The sequence below is a fragment of the Neovison vison genome, chromosome 7 (genome assembly GCF_020171115.1).
Source record: "Neovison vison isolate M4711 chromosome 7, ASM_NN_V1, whole genome shotgun sequence".
Classification (NCBI taxonomy): Eukaryota; Metazoa; Chordata; class Mammalia; order Carnivora; family Mustelidae; genus Neogale; species Neogale vison.
The window spans coordinates 197,149,079-197,165,511 of record NC_058097.1 but is presented as its reverse complement, the minus strand read 5'-3'; the positions used below and the strand labels follow the sequence as shown (position 1 = coordinate 197,165,511).

At 44.8% G+C, this 16,433-nt stretch overlaps 1 protein-coding gene across 1 annotated transcript in view; it reads left to right on the top strand.

Moving 5' to 3' along the window:
- The first annotated feature begins 62 nt into the window (after nucleotides 1–62).
- Nucleotides 63–16,433, top strand: part of DDB1 (damage specific DNA binding protein 1) — a 31,719-nt gene continuing 15,348 nt past the window's right edge. Inside the window, exons 1-12 of the mRNA XM_044259405.1 lie at nucleotides 63–275; nucleotides 1,479–1,627; nucleotides 3,074–3,190; nucleotides 3,554–3,775; nucleotides 5,978–6,092; nucleotides 7,266–7,363; nucleotides 8,132–8,290; nucleotides 8,900–8,983; nucleotides 9,556–9,672; nucleotides 10,277–10,379; nucleotides 14,704–14,779; nucleotides 14,876–14,984. Coding sequence (XP_044115340.1) covers nucleotides 215–275; nucleotides 1,479–1,627; nucleotides 3,074–3,190; nucleotides 3,554–3,775; nucleotides 5,978–6,092; nucleotides 7,266–7,363; nucleotides 8,132–8,290; nucleotides 8,900–8,983; nucleotides 9,556–9,672; nucleotides 10,277–10,379; nucleotides 14,704–14,779; nucleotides 14,876–14,984 — 1,410 coding nt within the window. The 5' untranslated portion in view covers nucleotides 63–214. The remainder of the gene's footprint in view (nucleotides 276–1,478; nucleotides 1,628–3,073; nucleotides 3,191–3,553; nucleotides 3,776–5,977; nucleotides 6,093–7,265; nucleotides 7,364–8,131; nucleotides 8,291–8,899; nucleotides 8,984–9,555; nucleotides 9,673–10,276; nucleotides 10,380–14,703; nucleotides 14,780–14,875; nucleotides 14,985–16,433) is intronic.

Here is a 16,433-nt window from a genome sequence, read left to right as displayed (position 1 = left end):
GTTGGCCGCCTGGGGCGCCGTGAGTCCTCCAAGAGGCCAGGTGAGGCCGTCCCGTGATGCCCCGCGCCCCGGCCGCTCTGGCCTGCAACGTGTCTCTGGGGCGGAGGCAGCGGCAGTGGAGTTCGCCGCGCGCGGGTGGGGGCCCCGTCTCTTCGCCTGTGTCCATTTCTCTATCGTTGCGCTCGAGTGCTGACGGGCCGTCCCAGACCTCGACATGTCGTACAACTACGTGGTAACGGCGCAGAAGCCCACCGCCGTGAACGGCTGCGTGACCGGTGAGGCTGCCAGGGCAGGAGACCCCGCGAGGGAGGGAGCTGGGGGGAACCGAGGCCTAGGGAGGCCCGCGGCCCCTGGGGCGGCCGGGCGGGACCGAGTCCCGGGAATGGAAGGTGCTGGCGGCCGACGGAGCTCCTCCCCGGCTGCGACTTTAAAGAAGCTTTCTTCAGCTCGCGCCTTTTGGGGAGCAAAAGCTGCCCTCGAGGGTCCCTTTTCGTCCTGGGAGGTCAGTTGGCCTCGGGGACAGGACGGGTCCACTGGGATGGAGAGCGAAGGAGCGAGTTGATTGTGCGGTGGTGCTTGTGCTTGGGGTGGGCCCCGAGATTGGCCTCGTGTGGTTAGGGGAAGGGGCCGTGGTGATGGCGACTTGGAGGGTCAGAATTTTCTTGTGGGAGAGCCAGGGAGGTGCAGGAGGTGGAGGGATCTGAGGAATGTCCGCACTCCCCCAAAGGAGGGGAGTTCTCTTTGCCGGGGGCTGTTGTTTACTCCTGGGAGCTGTTGGAGAGGAGGGTTTGGATGGCCCAGCCCAGTGCTGGGTTTGCCTTGTTGACTGTGCAAGGATTACAAAGGACACAGATGTCCTGAACCCGGGAATAATCATCTTGATCCACGTTCCCAGCAGAACACGAAGACCTCATATTTGTATGTTTACATAAATTCTAATCATGATTCCAAAACAAAACTCTGTTGTTTGTAGAGTGGGAAGCTCTGAGGGAGTGTGGACGCGGGGGTGTTGGTAGACTGCAGGGAAGACAAGGGATGTGGACAAAGCGGTGTTTTCATAAAAAGCTCTGGAAATTTGCGTTCGTTCTGCTCTGATAAAGATTTTGTGAACATTTAGATAAGGACGGAATGGTGATGTACACTTTTCCTAGTGTTCCGTAGTTAGCTGTCTGCCACTGCTGTAGGAAAAGTCAAATTTGAGGGCACAAAGCCATCTGAAAGGTTTTCACAGTCATTGTCAGTTGAAGGACATGCTACTCTTAGGCCCAGTCCAGTTTTCTTAGTCTGATTAGGGAAGTAGATTGAATGTATGAAGTGAGACTCTTTGAGGTGCTTGATTTGGCAAGAAGGAAGTGTGAATGGAGGGAGCCAGAAAAATATGTGAAATAAATGAGAATTCTTGTGGTATTTAAGTAGAAGTGATAGGATTATTTAGATACTGCGCTGGCTTCAAAAGTTAGAGGATCTGTTCCTTTCAGGACACTTTACTTCAGCTGAAGACTTGAACCTGTTGATTGCCAAAAACACGAGGTTAGAGATCTATGTGGTCACTGCTGAGGGTCTTCGCCCCGTCAAAGAGGTGGGCATGTATGGGAAGATTGCAGTCATGGAGCTTTTCAGGCCCAAGGTAAGTAAGTGCTCTGGGTTGGGGCCAGCGACAAGAACTTAGATAGTTTTACTTTGTTTCACACTTTTGCTTGGGGTGGGTGGAATAAGGTTTAGGAGAGAAAATCATCTCTTTTGAATGGGGAGGGTTTCAACTTATATTCTTTTTTTTTTTTTTTTAAAGATTTTATTTATTTACCAGTGAGGGGCAGAGCGCACAAGCAGAGAGGGAGAAGCAGGCTCCCTGATGAGCAAGGAGCCCAATGTGGGAATCCATCCCAGGGTCCTGGGGTCATGACCTGAGCCGAAGGCAGATACTTAACTGACTAAACCACTGAGGCTTCCCTCAATTTATATTCTTAAATAAGCTTCTTCAGGGTAGAAGAGAGTCACTAGGAAAAAACTGATCAAGTTGACTTCTTTAGAAGACAAAATTAAAGCATTTTGAAATGTGGGTCGCTACTGATCGAGGCTCTAGATTAGGGCAGTCCTGGCTTTATTCCTTATTAATTTTAACTTTGGGTGTCGCCTAACTTTTCAGAGGCTTATTTGCCTGTCTGCAAAATGGGGATAATTATAAAATCTCTGGGTTATTATGAAGATGAAATGTTCTTAATAACACAGGAGCTATTACATAGCAAACATTTGTTGTTAACAGTCATCTTAGTAGTATGGTCTTTACTGCAATTGAGATATTTTCATCCATATTGTTTCATTATAATCTAATTGCATCTGACAGGAATGCAGTGGATTTAAAATTTTAATTGTAACCCTTTGAATAAAATATTTCTCTTTTGGTGAATAAGTAGGTAAGACTTTGTAGATCCATTTTATTTTATTTTATTTATTTTTTTAAAGTGAGCTGAAACAAGAGTTTTGGTTGAAAGTCTTTTTTTTTTTTAAAGATTTTATTTATTTATTTGACAGAGATCACAAGTAGGCAGAGAGAGGAGGCAGGCAGAGAGAGAGGAAGGGAAGCAGGCTCCCTGCTGAGCAGAGAGCCTGATGCAGGGCTTGATCATGACCTGAGCTCAGGCTTAACCCACTGAGCCACTCAGGCGCCCCATCGTAGATCCATTTTAGCTTCCATTGGTATTCATGTTTTTTTCTTTCTTCAAATAGTTGGAGAGGATTAGAAGGAGGCATCACATTCATCTTTCAGAATTTGAATGGAATGAGTGAGATTAGCTTGAGATGGAAATAGACAAGACATTGTTGTAGGTTGGGCAAAGAGATGCACAATCATCAAAGGGTAGGCTAGGTGTTTACCAGCTTCAGTTCTGGCCTTTTGCACACACCCTAAGGGTGTGTGCATCTGATATGTGTTACCTGCTCGCTATGGATTTTTCTCTTCAGGGAGAAAAAGTTCTTAAAGAATTTAGCATGCTTAGAGAAAGATGCTTGGAGGCTGGATAGGTATTCTTGTTTCAAAAAGAACTTCTTTTGATGGTATTATGTTGGTTTCCAGGGGGAGAGCAAGGACCTACTGTTTATCCTAACAGCTAAATACAATGCCTGCATCCTGGAATATAAGCAGAGTGGCGAGAGCATTGATATCATAACACGAGCCCATGGCAATGTCCAGGTGAGGTGGCTGCTTCAGGCTGATGAGAGTTATTTGGATAGAGCTGTCATGACTTGATAAAGAAAATTGAATGGCTGGGGGCAGCTCTCCTGTGATCAGAGAAATGGGGAGAAAACACTAAGGGCTTAAGCTTTTATGAAGAAAGGAGTCTTCCTTTCTCTAGTACCAAGGGACAGGGTACTAATTCATTGAGAATTAGCGTTTTGCGAGAAGGTGTGCACTGACATTTGGGCTCCCTGACATGTCAGTTGGAGGCCACTGGTTTTATTACCACCCCTAAAATTATTTTGGGGAAGAGGTGCCCGGTGTCCTCTGTTATTCTGAGTGTTGAGGTTCTTCCCTAACCCCAGTTTTACTTCTCAGGACCGTATTGGCCGCCCCTCAGAGACCGGCATTATTGGCATCATCGACCCTGAGTGCCGGATGATTGGCCTGCGACTCTATGATGGCCTTTTCAAGGTTATTCCGCTAGACCGGGACAATAAAGAGCTCAAGGCCTTTAACATCCGCCTCGAGGAACTGCATGTCATCGACGTCAAGTTCCTATATGGTTGCCAAGCACCTACCATCTGCTTTGTCTACCAGGTACTGGAGCTGGAGGGGAGAGGGAAAAGCTATGTGGCTTCCCATTGTGGGAGTTGATTTTCACTAATTGGACTGTCTGGATTTGGTAGTAGGGCAGGCAGAGAGTTTAATGTATTTGTCCTGAAATGATTTGAACAGCACAATTAATATGGGTCAGATTTCCGTCGCGTCTCCAGTGTGGTAGTACTTAATGAGGCAGGAAGCGCTCTGGCGCTGGTAGCAGAGGTTTTAATCCCAAGATTACATTCTTGTGGACCTTGGAGATTTTATAGGGTGACCCAGTTTGTACTTTGTCTGAGTCTCTTAATGGCATGCCAGGGGATTATTAAAACTTAGCTGTAGAAAAATGATCTAGAAATTGCCCTTATAAGCAAAGAAAAAACGTCTCAGTGATGTTTACTTTCGTATGTCTTCTAAGAAGGGGTTTGCATTTTGTCCAGCACTCACTTTCTGGTGACTCGTTGGCTGCTGACTTCTATTTTAGTCTGTGCCTAAAACTTCAGCAGAGCTGATCCTGGGCAGCTGTTTTCTGAGCCGGATTTGTTAAGTGGGGGTGGGGTGGCAGAGCATCACACCAACTTGCTGTATCGTGGTAAAATCTCAGCCTTTTAACAAAGAGCCATACAGCATGAGGTCATTTCACTTGCATATTGTCGAATAAATGGTGGAAGGAAACATAGTCCAAGTGTTGTGTGTGGGCACATTTGATAGCCATGTTAAGTATTGGAAACACTGATGTATTTTTGTCTATTTCTTAGTGTCACTGTATGTGCTAGAGTTCAGAGGCTGGTTGGAATGAAGTTCATTTGAATAAGCTTGAAACTACTTCAGGGGATTTTGTTTGATCTTGCTCACTGTGCTTTAATGATCAGAGCTGAGATAAAAACTTAAGAATTTCTTTCCTTTCTTCAGTTTTGTAAATATAAGGTCGTTAAAACACTGATGTTGGTTATTCAAGGCTGACTCTGTTCCTAGCCTTAGGGCTGCCAGTTTTGTGACCTATCAGCTTTCCTCTGTGTGTGTGTGTGTGTGTGTGTGTGTCTGTCTGTCTGTCTCTCGGGGCCCAAATCAAACCCCCAGCTTGTACTTGTGAAGTTCAGTCTTAACTGCTGGTTATTGATGAGAAGATCTTTCTTCGACTAAAAATGATTATCTTTTGTTTTGTGCCCAAAATTCAAATATTGATGTAAATATTTAGGGACTTACTGTGTGAAAGGTAGTCATTCTAAGGAGCTCTCCTGCTCCGAAACACAGTGTTGAATTCTTTCCGTAACTTCTTAGACTTTCGTCTGGCCTTTGTGGAGCTGTCTCCGCTGGCTGATGGCACCCTCCCCATCTCTGGTCTTTCCATCTTTCAGAGGTGGCTTTGACAGCCTTAGGACTGATTTGAGTCATGATTCAGAAAAGGAGGGGAACATAGCAGAAGCTTAGGTGACTGAGCCACCTAGGCGCCCCAAACAAATTTTTTTTTTGTTTGAGATTGACTTTTATTTATTTGACAGAGAGAGACACAGTGAAAGAGGGAACACTACAAGCAGGGGGAGTGGGAAAGGGAGAAGCGGGCTTTCTGCCAAGGAGGGAGCCCAATGTGGGGCTCGATCCCAGGACCCCGGGATCACGACCTGAGCCAAAGGCAGACGCTTAACACCTGAGCCACCCAGGCACCCCGCAATTTTTTTTTTTTTTTTTAAGTAATATCGAGACCCAACATAGGGCTCAACTAACAACTCCAAGATCAAGAGTTGCGTGTTCCACAGACTGAGCCAGGCGCCCCTCAAACAAATTTCTTAGATGTATATTTAACTTCTCAATGTATGGGTTTTTTCTTAAAAACGATTTCATAAGTTCCTTGAGGCCATAGAACATGCATATATCTTACAAGTACCTACAAATACACCTGTGTACGTTGTCTGTCTTATGGTGATTAGTATAGTGCGCCAGATTGATTTTTCTAATTCTTAAGCATATCTTGATTGGTCGAATTGTTAGAAACGCTAGGTCTGAGCCTCCATCTACCCAGTCACAGGCTGAGTTGGTGGCTGTCAACCTACTGATGGGTCAGGATAGTAAGGCCACTGGGATAGGATGGTCAGATAGTGGGTGGTAGTGGCCTGTCCCTTTTAGGTCTCCTTTCTAGTCCATCTTGGACTTGGATGGCTTCATCCATCCTGAGGGCTAACCTTTCCACCTTTCCCCACCTAGGACCCTCAGGGGCGGCACGTGAAAACCTATGAGGTGTCTCTCCGTGAGAAGGAGTTCAATAAGGGCCCTTGGAAACAGGAAAACGTAGAAGCTGAAGCTTCCATGGTGATTGCAGGTTAGTTGGGGTTTTGGATATGTCCCCCGATCCCAGGTTGGGGCCTGTTCCTTACTTTCTTTCCTACCACGCCTCTGCTCCTTCATCTCAGTGCTCAGGTGCTGTTATACACACTCACTACCCGGCAGCCCTGGGGTCTCCTCTGTTTCTGAATGTGCCTTCCTTTGCTTTTCCCATTTCTGTCTTTGTGATTGTCTCTTTTTCTTTGCTCCTTCGAAAAAGTATAGCTTTCCTTTATCTTAGGATAGAGGGGTTAATTATGAACTGAGATTGATTTGCAAAGTGACATGCAAAAATTATTCCATTGTTGGGCATAACATTTATTAATTAATTAATTTATTTATTTATGGCAATAACATTTAAAAACTGTGAGGGATCTATAGAGTTTACCTAATCTGTTTCACAGATGAGGAAACCTGGCCCCAGGGGCTTGCCCGTGCCTGTGCCGCACTGACAAAGCCTTGGCCTGACTCCAGGCCTCTTTGCTCGCTCTCCTGTATCCTCCCCATGACATTATGTTGTGTGTCTCATCCTGGAGAGAAATCTAAAACTCTCAAGTGAGAATTGGCTTTTCTAAATGGTGGCCCCAATCATGGGGAAATTAAATTAAAGAACAAGGTGGGGGAAAGCTTTGAGTTAGAAAGGACCAAAGTTTAGGAGAGAAAAGGGGAGGAATCCAGGCGGAAGAACACAGAAAGGTCTCCCCACCCCTAAAAACCAAGAAATACCGAAAGAGTGACACTAAAAACATCACCCGGGTTAGATAATGCCAGCCTGAAATTCTCTGACAGCAGTCTCAGTTAAAGGCTATCATGTTCCCTGGACTTCGATGTCTTTTTTAAAAAGAATGATTATCTTTTTTTTTTTTTTTTTTAAGATTTTTTATTATTTATTTGACAGAGAGAGATCAAAAGTAGGCAGAGAGGCAGGCAGAGAGAGAGGAGGAAGCAGGCTCCCTGCTGAGCAGAGAGCCCGATGCGGGACTCGATCCCAGGATCCTGAGATCATGACCTGAGCCGAATGCAGCGGCTTAACCCACTGAGCCATCCAGGCGCTCAAAAGAATGATTATCTTAAGGTTTGCCTCAGAGTTGGCTGGATGGGTGCCCTTGCTGCTGTAGGGCTTGGCAGGTCCAAAGTGCCGAGCATTCTAATGCTGCCCTCTCTCCTGCAGTACCAGAGCCCTTCGGAGGGGCCATCATCATTGGACAGGAGTCCATCACCTACCACAATGGAGACAAATACCTGGCGATTGCCCCTCCTATCATCAAGGTGAGCAGCAGTCTTTTACCTTCCTGATTTTCTCTCTTGTTCTTCCCTGCTCCTCTCTCTCCCGTTTGTCAAAGGGACAGTAATGTCTACAGATGTCTGTCATAGCGTTTGCTGTGTGTGAGAGAGAACTGTGGTAGTCGTTGGGAATACAAGGAGAGACTGACCTGGTTTTGTTTCCTGAGAGCTTGCTTGCTAACTAAGAGAAAGAAGTACTAACCCAAGTAGGTTTACCCTTTCCACCAGCTGGGACAAGAAGGGAAGAATTTTGCAAATTTTATTGAATGTTTTCAGAGCTCAGGTCATGTGAAAGGTAGCATAGCGATCAGTTGTATAGACTTAAAAAACTAGTTCTAAGAGTTTCAAACCTTAATGTTTCATGTTGTAAGAATCAATACAAAATTCAGTTAAACGGTACATAGCAATGTGGTAGTATTAGCAGGGGGAGGTAATTAGTAGTAGTGAGGAAATAACAAAATCTGTGGGGGTATCCACAGTCTGGTGACTACTTAGAGTGCTTCCTGCTTTCTGCGGATTTCTGTGTTCCGGTGGAATAATACGTGTATAACCACTTAAGAGGTACATTGAGTTTCTCAGAAAGTTATCTTCAGAAGAACATGTCCTCATCTTCAGTCACACACGTAGTCCTAGCTAAGTGGATTCCTTGCTCCTGAAATGGCTGGGTTTGGGGAAGGGAGTAGCTCACAAGGGTTTGCACTTTGATTATGGGAGACACTTAATCTCTGCTGACCATGTCTTCCCACTTGGCAGCAAAGCACAATTGTGTGTCACAATCGTGTGGACCCCAACGGTTCCCGCTATCTGCTGGGAGACATGGAAGGACGGCTCTTCATGCTGCTTCTGGAGAAGGAGGAACAGATGGATGGCACCGTTACCCTCAAAGATCTCCGTGTGGAGCTCCTCGGAGAGGTAGGGCTTGTCCCTGCTCTGCCTCGTTCTCCTAGGGGTGGAGGATGTGGGAACGTGACTCACAGTGTGAGTGCCGTGAGCTAGGTAGTACTTAGCCCCCAGCAACAGACGGTCAGTCCTGCTGCGGAGGGAGGTTTCTGAATAAGTGACATGTGGGAGAATCTCACAGGCAGGTGGGCACTACCTCAGGCATCAAAAGGAAGAGCTAAAGGATGCCATTCGGAATTAAAGATTAATTTAATGCTGATATTCAGTTCCAGGAATAGGTTCCCCCAAAAGCTGAAGAATCAGGCAGTGAATTTTAGAGGTTGCTAATTACTCAGAGGAGACGAGCCATTGGGGCTAAAATGATCATTTGGAGCAGGCACCTGTGAGAGAAAGTATAGCTTTTTCTGACTGTAAGGATGTGATAGATGGAGTCACAAGCCTCAGAGGTTTAGGAACATTTGCTCAGTGTGACGTGGAGATTTGAAATGGAGAATAGTTTCAGCACTCATGGCTGCAGCTAGCTGTTCATTTGCCTAGCAGATGTCGAGGAGGGGGCTCGACATGTCGGGCTGCCATGGGGTGTTTGTTCTGATGTCTCTCGTGCCCTTGATTCTCTTCTAGACCTCTATTGCTGAATGCTTGACATACCTCGATAACGGGGTTGTGTTCGTTGGGTCTCGCCTTGGGGACTCCCAGCTTGTGAAGGTGAGAAGACGCTTTCTTCTTCCTGTGTACTTTACCGCCTTCACTGCTGCTTCATCAGGCTTCTCCTGTGTTGGGAGCATCGCGGAATCTTTAATTCCTCAATGTCCATACTACTCAGCTTTCTCCTTGGCTGATTTCACGTCCTCCCTGACTAGCTCTTTGTCTTAAAGGTTCATTCAACAGATGTGCTAGGCAGAGTGCTGGGCGCAGCAGATACAATTATGAACAAGACTCAGGTTTGGGGTCTTGCTGCTACCTTCAAATAGGTCATAGTCTAGTGTGCCGGACCCCTCTAGAAAACAAAAACTTCCTACCTTCCCTGCAGAAAAATGCATGTGAGCATTTTGCATTAATTTCCAAACTGCTACTTTGAAATCCATCCACAGGACTGACTGATAAGTAGGTCTCCTGTAGGCCAGCTGTGTTCCTTAGTAAGCAGTTCCCCTCCAGAAGCATGCAGTGGAGCACAAGAAGGGCAGATCTAATAGGACTGAGAGTTTCCTTTGGATGATAACCATCTCTTTAGAGTGGATCTCTTAGCATTCCAGGACTAACTGTGTTTTTCCTCTTAGCTGAACGTTGACAGCAATGAACAAGGCTCCTATGTAGTGGCCATGGAAACCTTCACCAATTTAGGACCCATTGTGGACATGTGCGTGGTGGATCTGGAGAGGCAGGGGCAGGGGCAGGTAAGGATTTCATCCCAGAAATGAATAGTTGATACACCTGCCCACTCAAAGTGTGTCCTTCTAAATTTGCCTGTTTGGAGTGGGGAGTGCCCAGTGAAGACAGCTTTCAAGAGCCTCACTCACTAATCCCAATGATGCAAGGATAACTTCTATTTATCGAGTGTATCTCTTAGTCTGTGGTACGGATCTACCTCATCCGTGGTCACATGAGCACCCTAATTAGATAGGAATTCTTGACCATTTCAGAAGAGAGGAGGCTGGGGACTGGGAAAGATCAAGTACCTTGTCCAAATTTACATAATCTCCAAGTCACAGGTGTGTCTGGCTCTAGATCCTGTACTCTTTCTAGTAAACTAGGTTCTAAGGATGGAAGCCAGCTTGCTAGGAGCAGTGGTAGTTGCTTTTCACTTCTTGAACTAGAACATCCTGCTGCTTCGTAAACTTGGGGACATGGAAATCAGTCTCTTGTTAAGTCTGTTTCCTCAAAACTAGCTCCACTGAAAGGGTCCTTGGGATTAGGTATAGCTTAATTATTTCCTGGGCATGGGTATGATGGCCCCGGGCCCTGGAAGGAGGTATTGAGAAACCTTCTCTCTGCTTGCAGCTGGTTACTTGCTCCGGGGCTTTCAAGGAAGGTTCCTTGAGAATCATCCGGAATGGAATTGGAATCCATGAGCATGCCAGCATTGACTTACCAGGCATCAAAGGTAACCTTTTGGTAGACATAGGATGCAAATCTTATTTGAGTAACCTTGGCCTTTGGCCTCATTATGCATTGTGAAGGCACGTGGGTGGGAGCTAGAGGAAAGGTCACATGAAGAGTAAAAGTCATAATGACAAATAAGGGGCAGAAGCTTAAACATATTTAAAAGTACCAAAGTCAACTTGAAAATATGTATTATTGACCAGTCTTGGATAATGGAGTAGAGAAATGGAAAGGGAAAGTTTGTAAGTTAAATTTGATGATGTTTTAAAGGAACTGATAGAATTCCTGAGAAAAGAGGAAACTGAGAATATCCTACAAAGGTGTAAATGTAAAGGTAGTAACTTCTAGAACAGAAATACAAAGCTAAATTCCAGGAGAACTGTAATAATTAAAAAGATCAAAGAAAAAAAAAGATCGGAGATAGACTACGTCGTGGAAGACTTCTGTGATATGTAAGTAGTAGATGTGATTCAGGATGCTGTGGCATCTACACGAGTGTCTGATATTCTGACATGTTGTAGCAGTAAATGTGAATGCGCTGCACTTGCCTGTTGTAAGAAAAAGATGATCAGATTGGATCATAAAGCAAAACAATCTGAAAAGACAAGACAGTTAGAAAACGATATTTAGACTATCAGGAGATGAGAGAATTGGAACAGATAAATAGAGGTTTATGAATTAGAAAGGAAGAGCTAAAAGTACAAAATCCAGGAAAGTTGGCTGAAAACTAGACAATGGGATTTCATTAAGGCAGCAGGATATAAAATTAATTTACTGAAATCAGTAGCATTCATGTGCAAATGCAGTCCATTTGAAGGTATAGTGGAGGGAAGGAGCTATTTACGATAGTAATAAAAAGGCAAAAGACCAAAGAATAAATTGTTTTAAAAGATTTTTATTTATTTGTCAGAGAGAGAGAGAAAGTGCGTGCACGCCACAAAAGCTGGGGAGCGGAGGCAGAGGGAGAAGCAGGGGAGCCTGATGTGGGGCTTAATCCTAGGAGCATGACCTGAGCCGAAGGCAGACACTTAACCAACTGAGCCATCTAGGCATCCCAACCGAGGAGTAAATTTAACAGGAAAAGTAGAAAACCTATACAGGGAAAACTTTGAAGTACTTAAGGATTCAAAGGATAGATTGATCAAATGAAAAACGTACCAAGGGTCCTGTAAATTATAAAGCGGCCTCTCTTTGACCAATTTTTTTAAAAAAAGATTTTATTTATTTCAGAGAGAATGAGAGAAAACAGAAGTTGATGGAAGGTCAGAGGGAGAAGCAGACTCCCCGCTGAGTAAGCCTCATGTGGGTCTTGATCCTAGGACCCCAGGATCATGACCCAAGCCAGAGGCAGGGCTTAACCAACTGAGCCACCCAGGCGCCCCTTGACCTGTTTATTTTTGCACTTAATGTGTATGGATAAAAATAACAAGAGGTTTTTTTTCTTGATCTAGATAAGCAAGAGTCCAAATGGAAAAAGGAAGAAGAAAAGCCAGAAAGACTTAAAAAGGAGTAGCAAGACAGGACTAGCCCTATCAGATATTAAAACATACCATTAAGCCTTAGTAGATAAAAGTGTGGTTTTGGTTCACTAATAGGCAGAGTTCCTTGAGCAGACTAAAAAATCCAGAAATTTAAAAAAAGTCCAGAAGTAGACACAGTTACATGTGGGAATTTAGTGTACAGTGGTGGTGGTGTTTCAGCTCAGTGAGATAAAGATAATTTTTTAAAAATTAATTTTTTTTAAGTTTTTTTAATGTTTTATTTATTCATTTAACAGAGAGGGAGAGTCCAAGCAGGGAGAGCAGCAGGCAGAGTGGGAGGGAGAAGCGAGCTCTCTGCTGAGCCAGGAGCCGGATGGGGGACTCCATCCCAGGACCCTGGGATCATGACCTGAGCCAGAGGCGGCCCCTTAATGAACTGAGCCACCCAGGCGTCCCAGAATAAATGGTTTTTAATAAATGGTTTTCCCAGTTATCAACTGGGAAGATACGTTTGGATCCGTACTGTACTTTGTGTACCTTGCTAGAACCCAGATTTAAAAAGGAAGTCATACAAAGGTTGAAAGAAAAGGTTGTCAAATTCCTTTATGATCTTAGAATGGAGAAGGCCTTTTTAAACTGTGACTCAAAGTGTAGAAGCGAAGTGAAAGATTGGTTAATTCAGTGACCTGAAACGCTTCTCCATGGCAAAAACAAAACACTGTAAGCTGTCCTAAGAAATGCAATCCAGATAAAAACGTTTGTAGTTCTTCTTACAGACAAAGGTTTCATCTCCCTAATTGATTGAAGTACTTTGACAAAGAAGGTCACCAAAATTTTTGCCCCCAGATTGGCAAAGGGCATGTGTGGACGGGTAACAGGCCTCACTTGTACTAAGGGAGATGCAAATCCAAACTGAAGAGTGAAACCATTCTTTACCAGGTGACCAGAGTCCAAAAGTTTGACAGCACTGTGTTGGTGAGGCCTGGAGGAAATAAGCAGGCTCATTGGTAGCATCTGCCAAAACTGTGTCTGCATTTAATTTAATGAGTTCTGGACAATCCAGATTGTAAGCGTGTCCCTCCTAGACCTTCATAAAGACAGCGTGATGTAAAGATAAGATCATTTTTTGTGGCATTGTATGCAAAATAGTGAAAGAATGGCCATCAGTGGAGACATAAAACTGGTACATTAAAACTGTCATTAAACGCTGTGTAGCTCGAAAGCAAGGTACTGTTCCGTTGTGATAAGGGCTTTAGTATAAAATGGAAAAAAGTAGCATAGAACGGTATATGATGGACTGTTTTATACATGTGTATATGTGAGTGTGTGTAACTTTTTAAAAATTTTATTTTTTACTATTTTAAAAAGTATTTTATTTATTTATTTGTCGGAGAGAGAGAGAGAGATCGAGCGCACACGCGCACGCACAAGCAGGCAGAGGCAGAGAGACAAGCAGGCTCCCTGCCAAGCAAGGAGCCCTATGTGGGACTCAGTCCCTGGACCCTGGGATGATGACCTGAGCCAAAGGCAGCGGCTTAACCAACTGAGCCTCTCAGGCGTTCCTATTTTTACTATTTTTTTTTTTTTTAAAGATTTTATTTATTTATTCGACAGACAGAGATCACAAGCAGGCAGAGAGGCAGGCAGAGAGAGAGGAAGGAAAGCAGGCTCCCTGCTCAGCAGAGAGCCCGATGTGGGACTCGATCCCAGGACCCTGAGATCATGACCCGAGCCGAAGGCAGCGGCTTAACCCACTGAGCCACCCAGGCGCCCTTTTACTATTTTTTTTTTTAAGATTTTATTTATTTGAGAGTGACAGTGAAAGAGAGAATACAAGCAGGGCAGGGGGAGTGGGAGAGGGGGAAGCAGGCTTCCTGCAGGGAGCCTGATGATGTGGGGCTTGATCTCAGGACCCTGGGATCATGACCCAAGTTAAATATAGGTGCTAACAACTGAGCCACCCAGGTGCCCCTAAATTTTATTTTATTTATTTATTAAAGGTTTTATTTATTTATTTGACAGAGATCACAAGTAAGCAGAGAGGCAGGCAGGGAGAGGGGGAAGCAGGCTCCCTGCTGAGGCTTTAACCCACTGAGCCACCCGGGTGCCCCCTTAAATTTTATTTTTAAATGATCTGTATATCCAGTGCAGGGCTCAAATCCACGACCCTGAGATCAAGAGTCGCACACTCCACCAACTTAACCAGCCAGGCACCCCTGTATTTGTATCTGCTTATAAAACAGTGACTACCAAATTCCTAAAATTTAAAAAAAATTTTTTTTCAAGAATGAACAGGAGACTATTGATGATTTATTTGGGGGAAGGGTTTCAGGGAGAGGTATAGGAGTGAAACTTCTGTGTACACATTCTAAAGATAAATTTTGATTTTGAGGGGCGCCTGTGTGGCTCAGTGGGTTAAGGCTCTGCCTTTGGCTCGGGTCATGATCCCAGAGTCCTGGGATCGAGCCCCGCATCAGGCTCTCTGCTCAGTGGGAAGCCTGCTTCCTCCTCTCTCTCTGCCTGTCTCTCTGCCTACTTGTGATCTCTGTCAAATAAATAAATAAAATCTTTAAAAAAAATTTTTTTTTTTAAATTTTGAGTCATAGAAATGTATCATCCTGTCCAAAATCAAAGGAAGCACTTTAAAATATTAGGTTCAAAAAAGTTTTTAAAAACAACTTCTTCAGGGTCTTAAAGCCAGGAAAGAACAGAGTGGCTGTTCCAGCTTCAGGAGGGACTCCACAAAGTTCCTGCTCCTCCTTGAGTCCAGGCTCCCTTTCCTCAGATGTGGGGAGCTGAGTGTCGCGCTGTGCTCTGCATCTTTATCCTTGATCTTTGTTCCAGGTCTGTGGCCGCTGCGGTCTGACCCTAACCGGGAGACTGATGACACTCTGGTGCTCTCTTTTGTGGGCCAGACAAGGTGAGGATGAATGTGGCGACTGCGCCAGGTGCTCCTATGATGGTCATAGGGTGGGGGAGCTGGGCTGGCTGACCCAGGCCTTCCCTTCCCCTGCAGAGTTCTCATGTTAAACGGGGAAGAGGTGGAAGAAACAGAACTGATGGGTTTCGTGGATGATCAGCAGACTTTCTTCTGTGGCAACGTGGCTCACCAGCAACTCATCCAGGTAACAACTCAGAAAGGGGCAAGCCTCAGTGGCTTGAATTTGCTCTAGAGTGGCGTGTAGAGCCCTGCAGGATTTTACAGAAGTCCGTTTTTATGGTTCTAGAAGTAACATAGAAAAGTAGTAAAATTACCCAATAACCCGCCACTCAGAGAAAACAGCTTCTAACTTTGGAGTTAATCCTTTTAGCTTTATGTTTCTTCTGGAAGTATATGCAGTATTTATTGCATTCTCTTTTACAGACTAGGCTCATAGTATTTTTTTGTTTGGGGGTATCATATTTGCACTCAGTTGTGCCCCATTTTCTGAGACCTGTGTTTTCCCTTGTGCTAATCACGTGCCTGTTCAGTCCTAGTGCTCCCCTCCTTATGTGGCTGTTGCCGGTGCTTTCCGCAGTAACGGTTAGAACCAGAGCTCTTACTCTGTTCTGATCTCGTTTTATTGTATTTTTTTAAAGATTTTATTTATTTGAGAGGGAGAGAGAGAAAATGAGAGGAGAGATGTCAGTGGGAGAAGGAGACTCCCTGCTGAGCAGGGAGCCCGATGCGGGACTCGATCCTGGGACTCCAGGATCATGACCTGAGCCGAAGGCAGTCGCTTAACCCACTGAGCCACCCAGGCGCCCTGTGATTTTGTCTTAAATCTATATGCGTTGTGGAGTCAGATATCCTTTTGGCCCTTGAGTTTGATTTCTGAGTACCTGCCCACCCCCTGGTGGTTTGCAGTTCAGAGTGACCGCTGGTGTCTTCACTTTTTGCACATCCTCTTCAGCCTTTGGAACTTTTCCGAACTGTGGCCAGAGTCCATATTCGCCAGTGTCGGGTATAGCACTTGTGTGCCTGAGGATTAATGAGTCCTCTCCCTCCTTTTATCCACTTGGGATTTCCTTGTAGCCAGTAGGCAGTTGTGGATTTGATAAAGGCCAGAGGGAAAGTTCTTTTGGTTTGTGGACCAAGTGTGGGAGGTACCCAGATACCGATTCATTGCTTTGTGAGTTTTCTCTAACTAGTGGCCTGAAGACTGAAGACCAGCTCATGTATCTGTTATTAAAGGGTTTTCCTCTTTAAATAGGAGCTCAGCTTTGATAGGTTAGGGTGAATTGATGTGAACATTACAGTGTCATCAACTTTTTTTGTTTTATTTCAGTGATGAAATAGATTGATGAAGCATGGTTCAAGATAATTTTGTAGCCTTTACTAAAGAATTTTATTTTCGGGGTGCCTGGGGGGCTCATTTGCTTGAGTGTTTGCCTTCGGCTCTGGTCACAATCCCAAGGTGCTGGGGATCGAGCCCCGTGTTGTGAGGCTCTCTGCTCAGTGGGAGTCTGCTTCGCCTTCTTCCTCTGCCTGCCGCTCCCCGTGCTCGTTCTCAGTCAGTCTCTCGGTCAAATAAATAAAACCTTGAAAAAAAAAAAGAATTTTATTTTTTGCAGGAGTTTGGGGAAGAAAATGC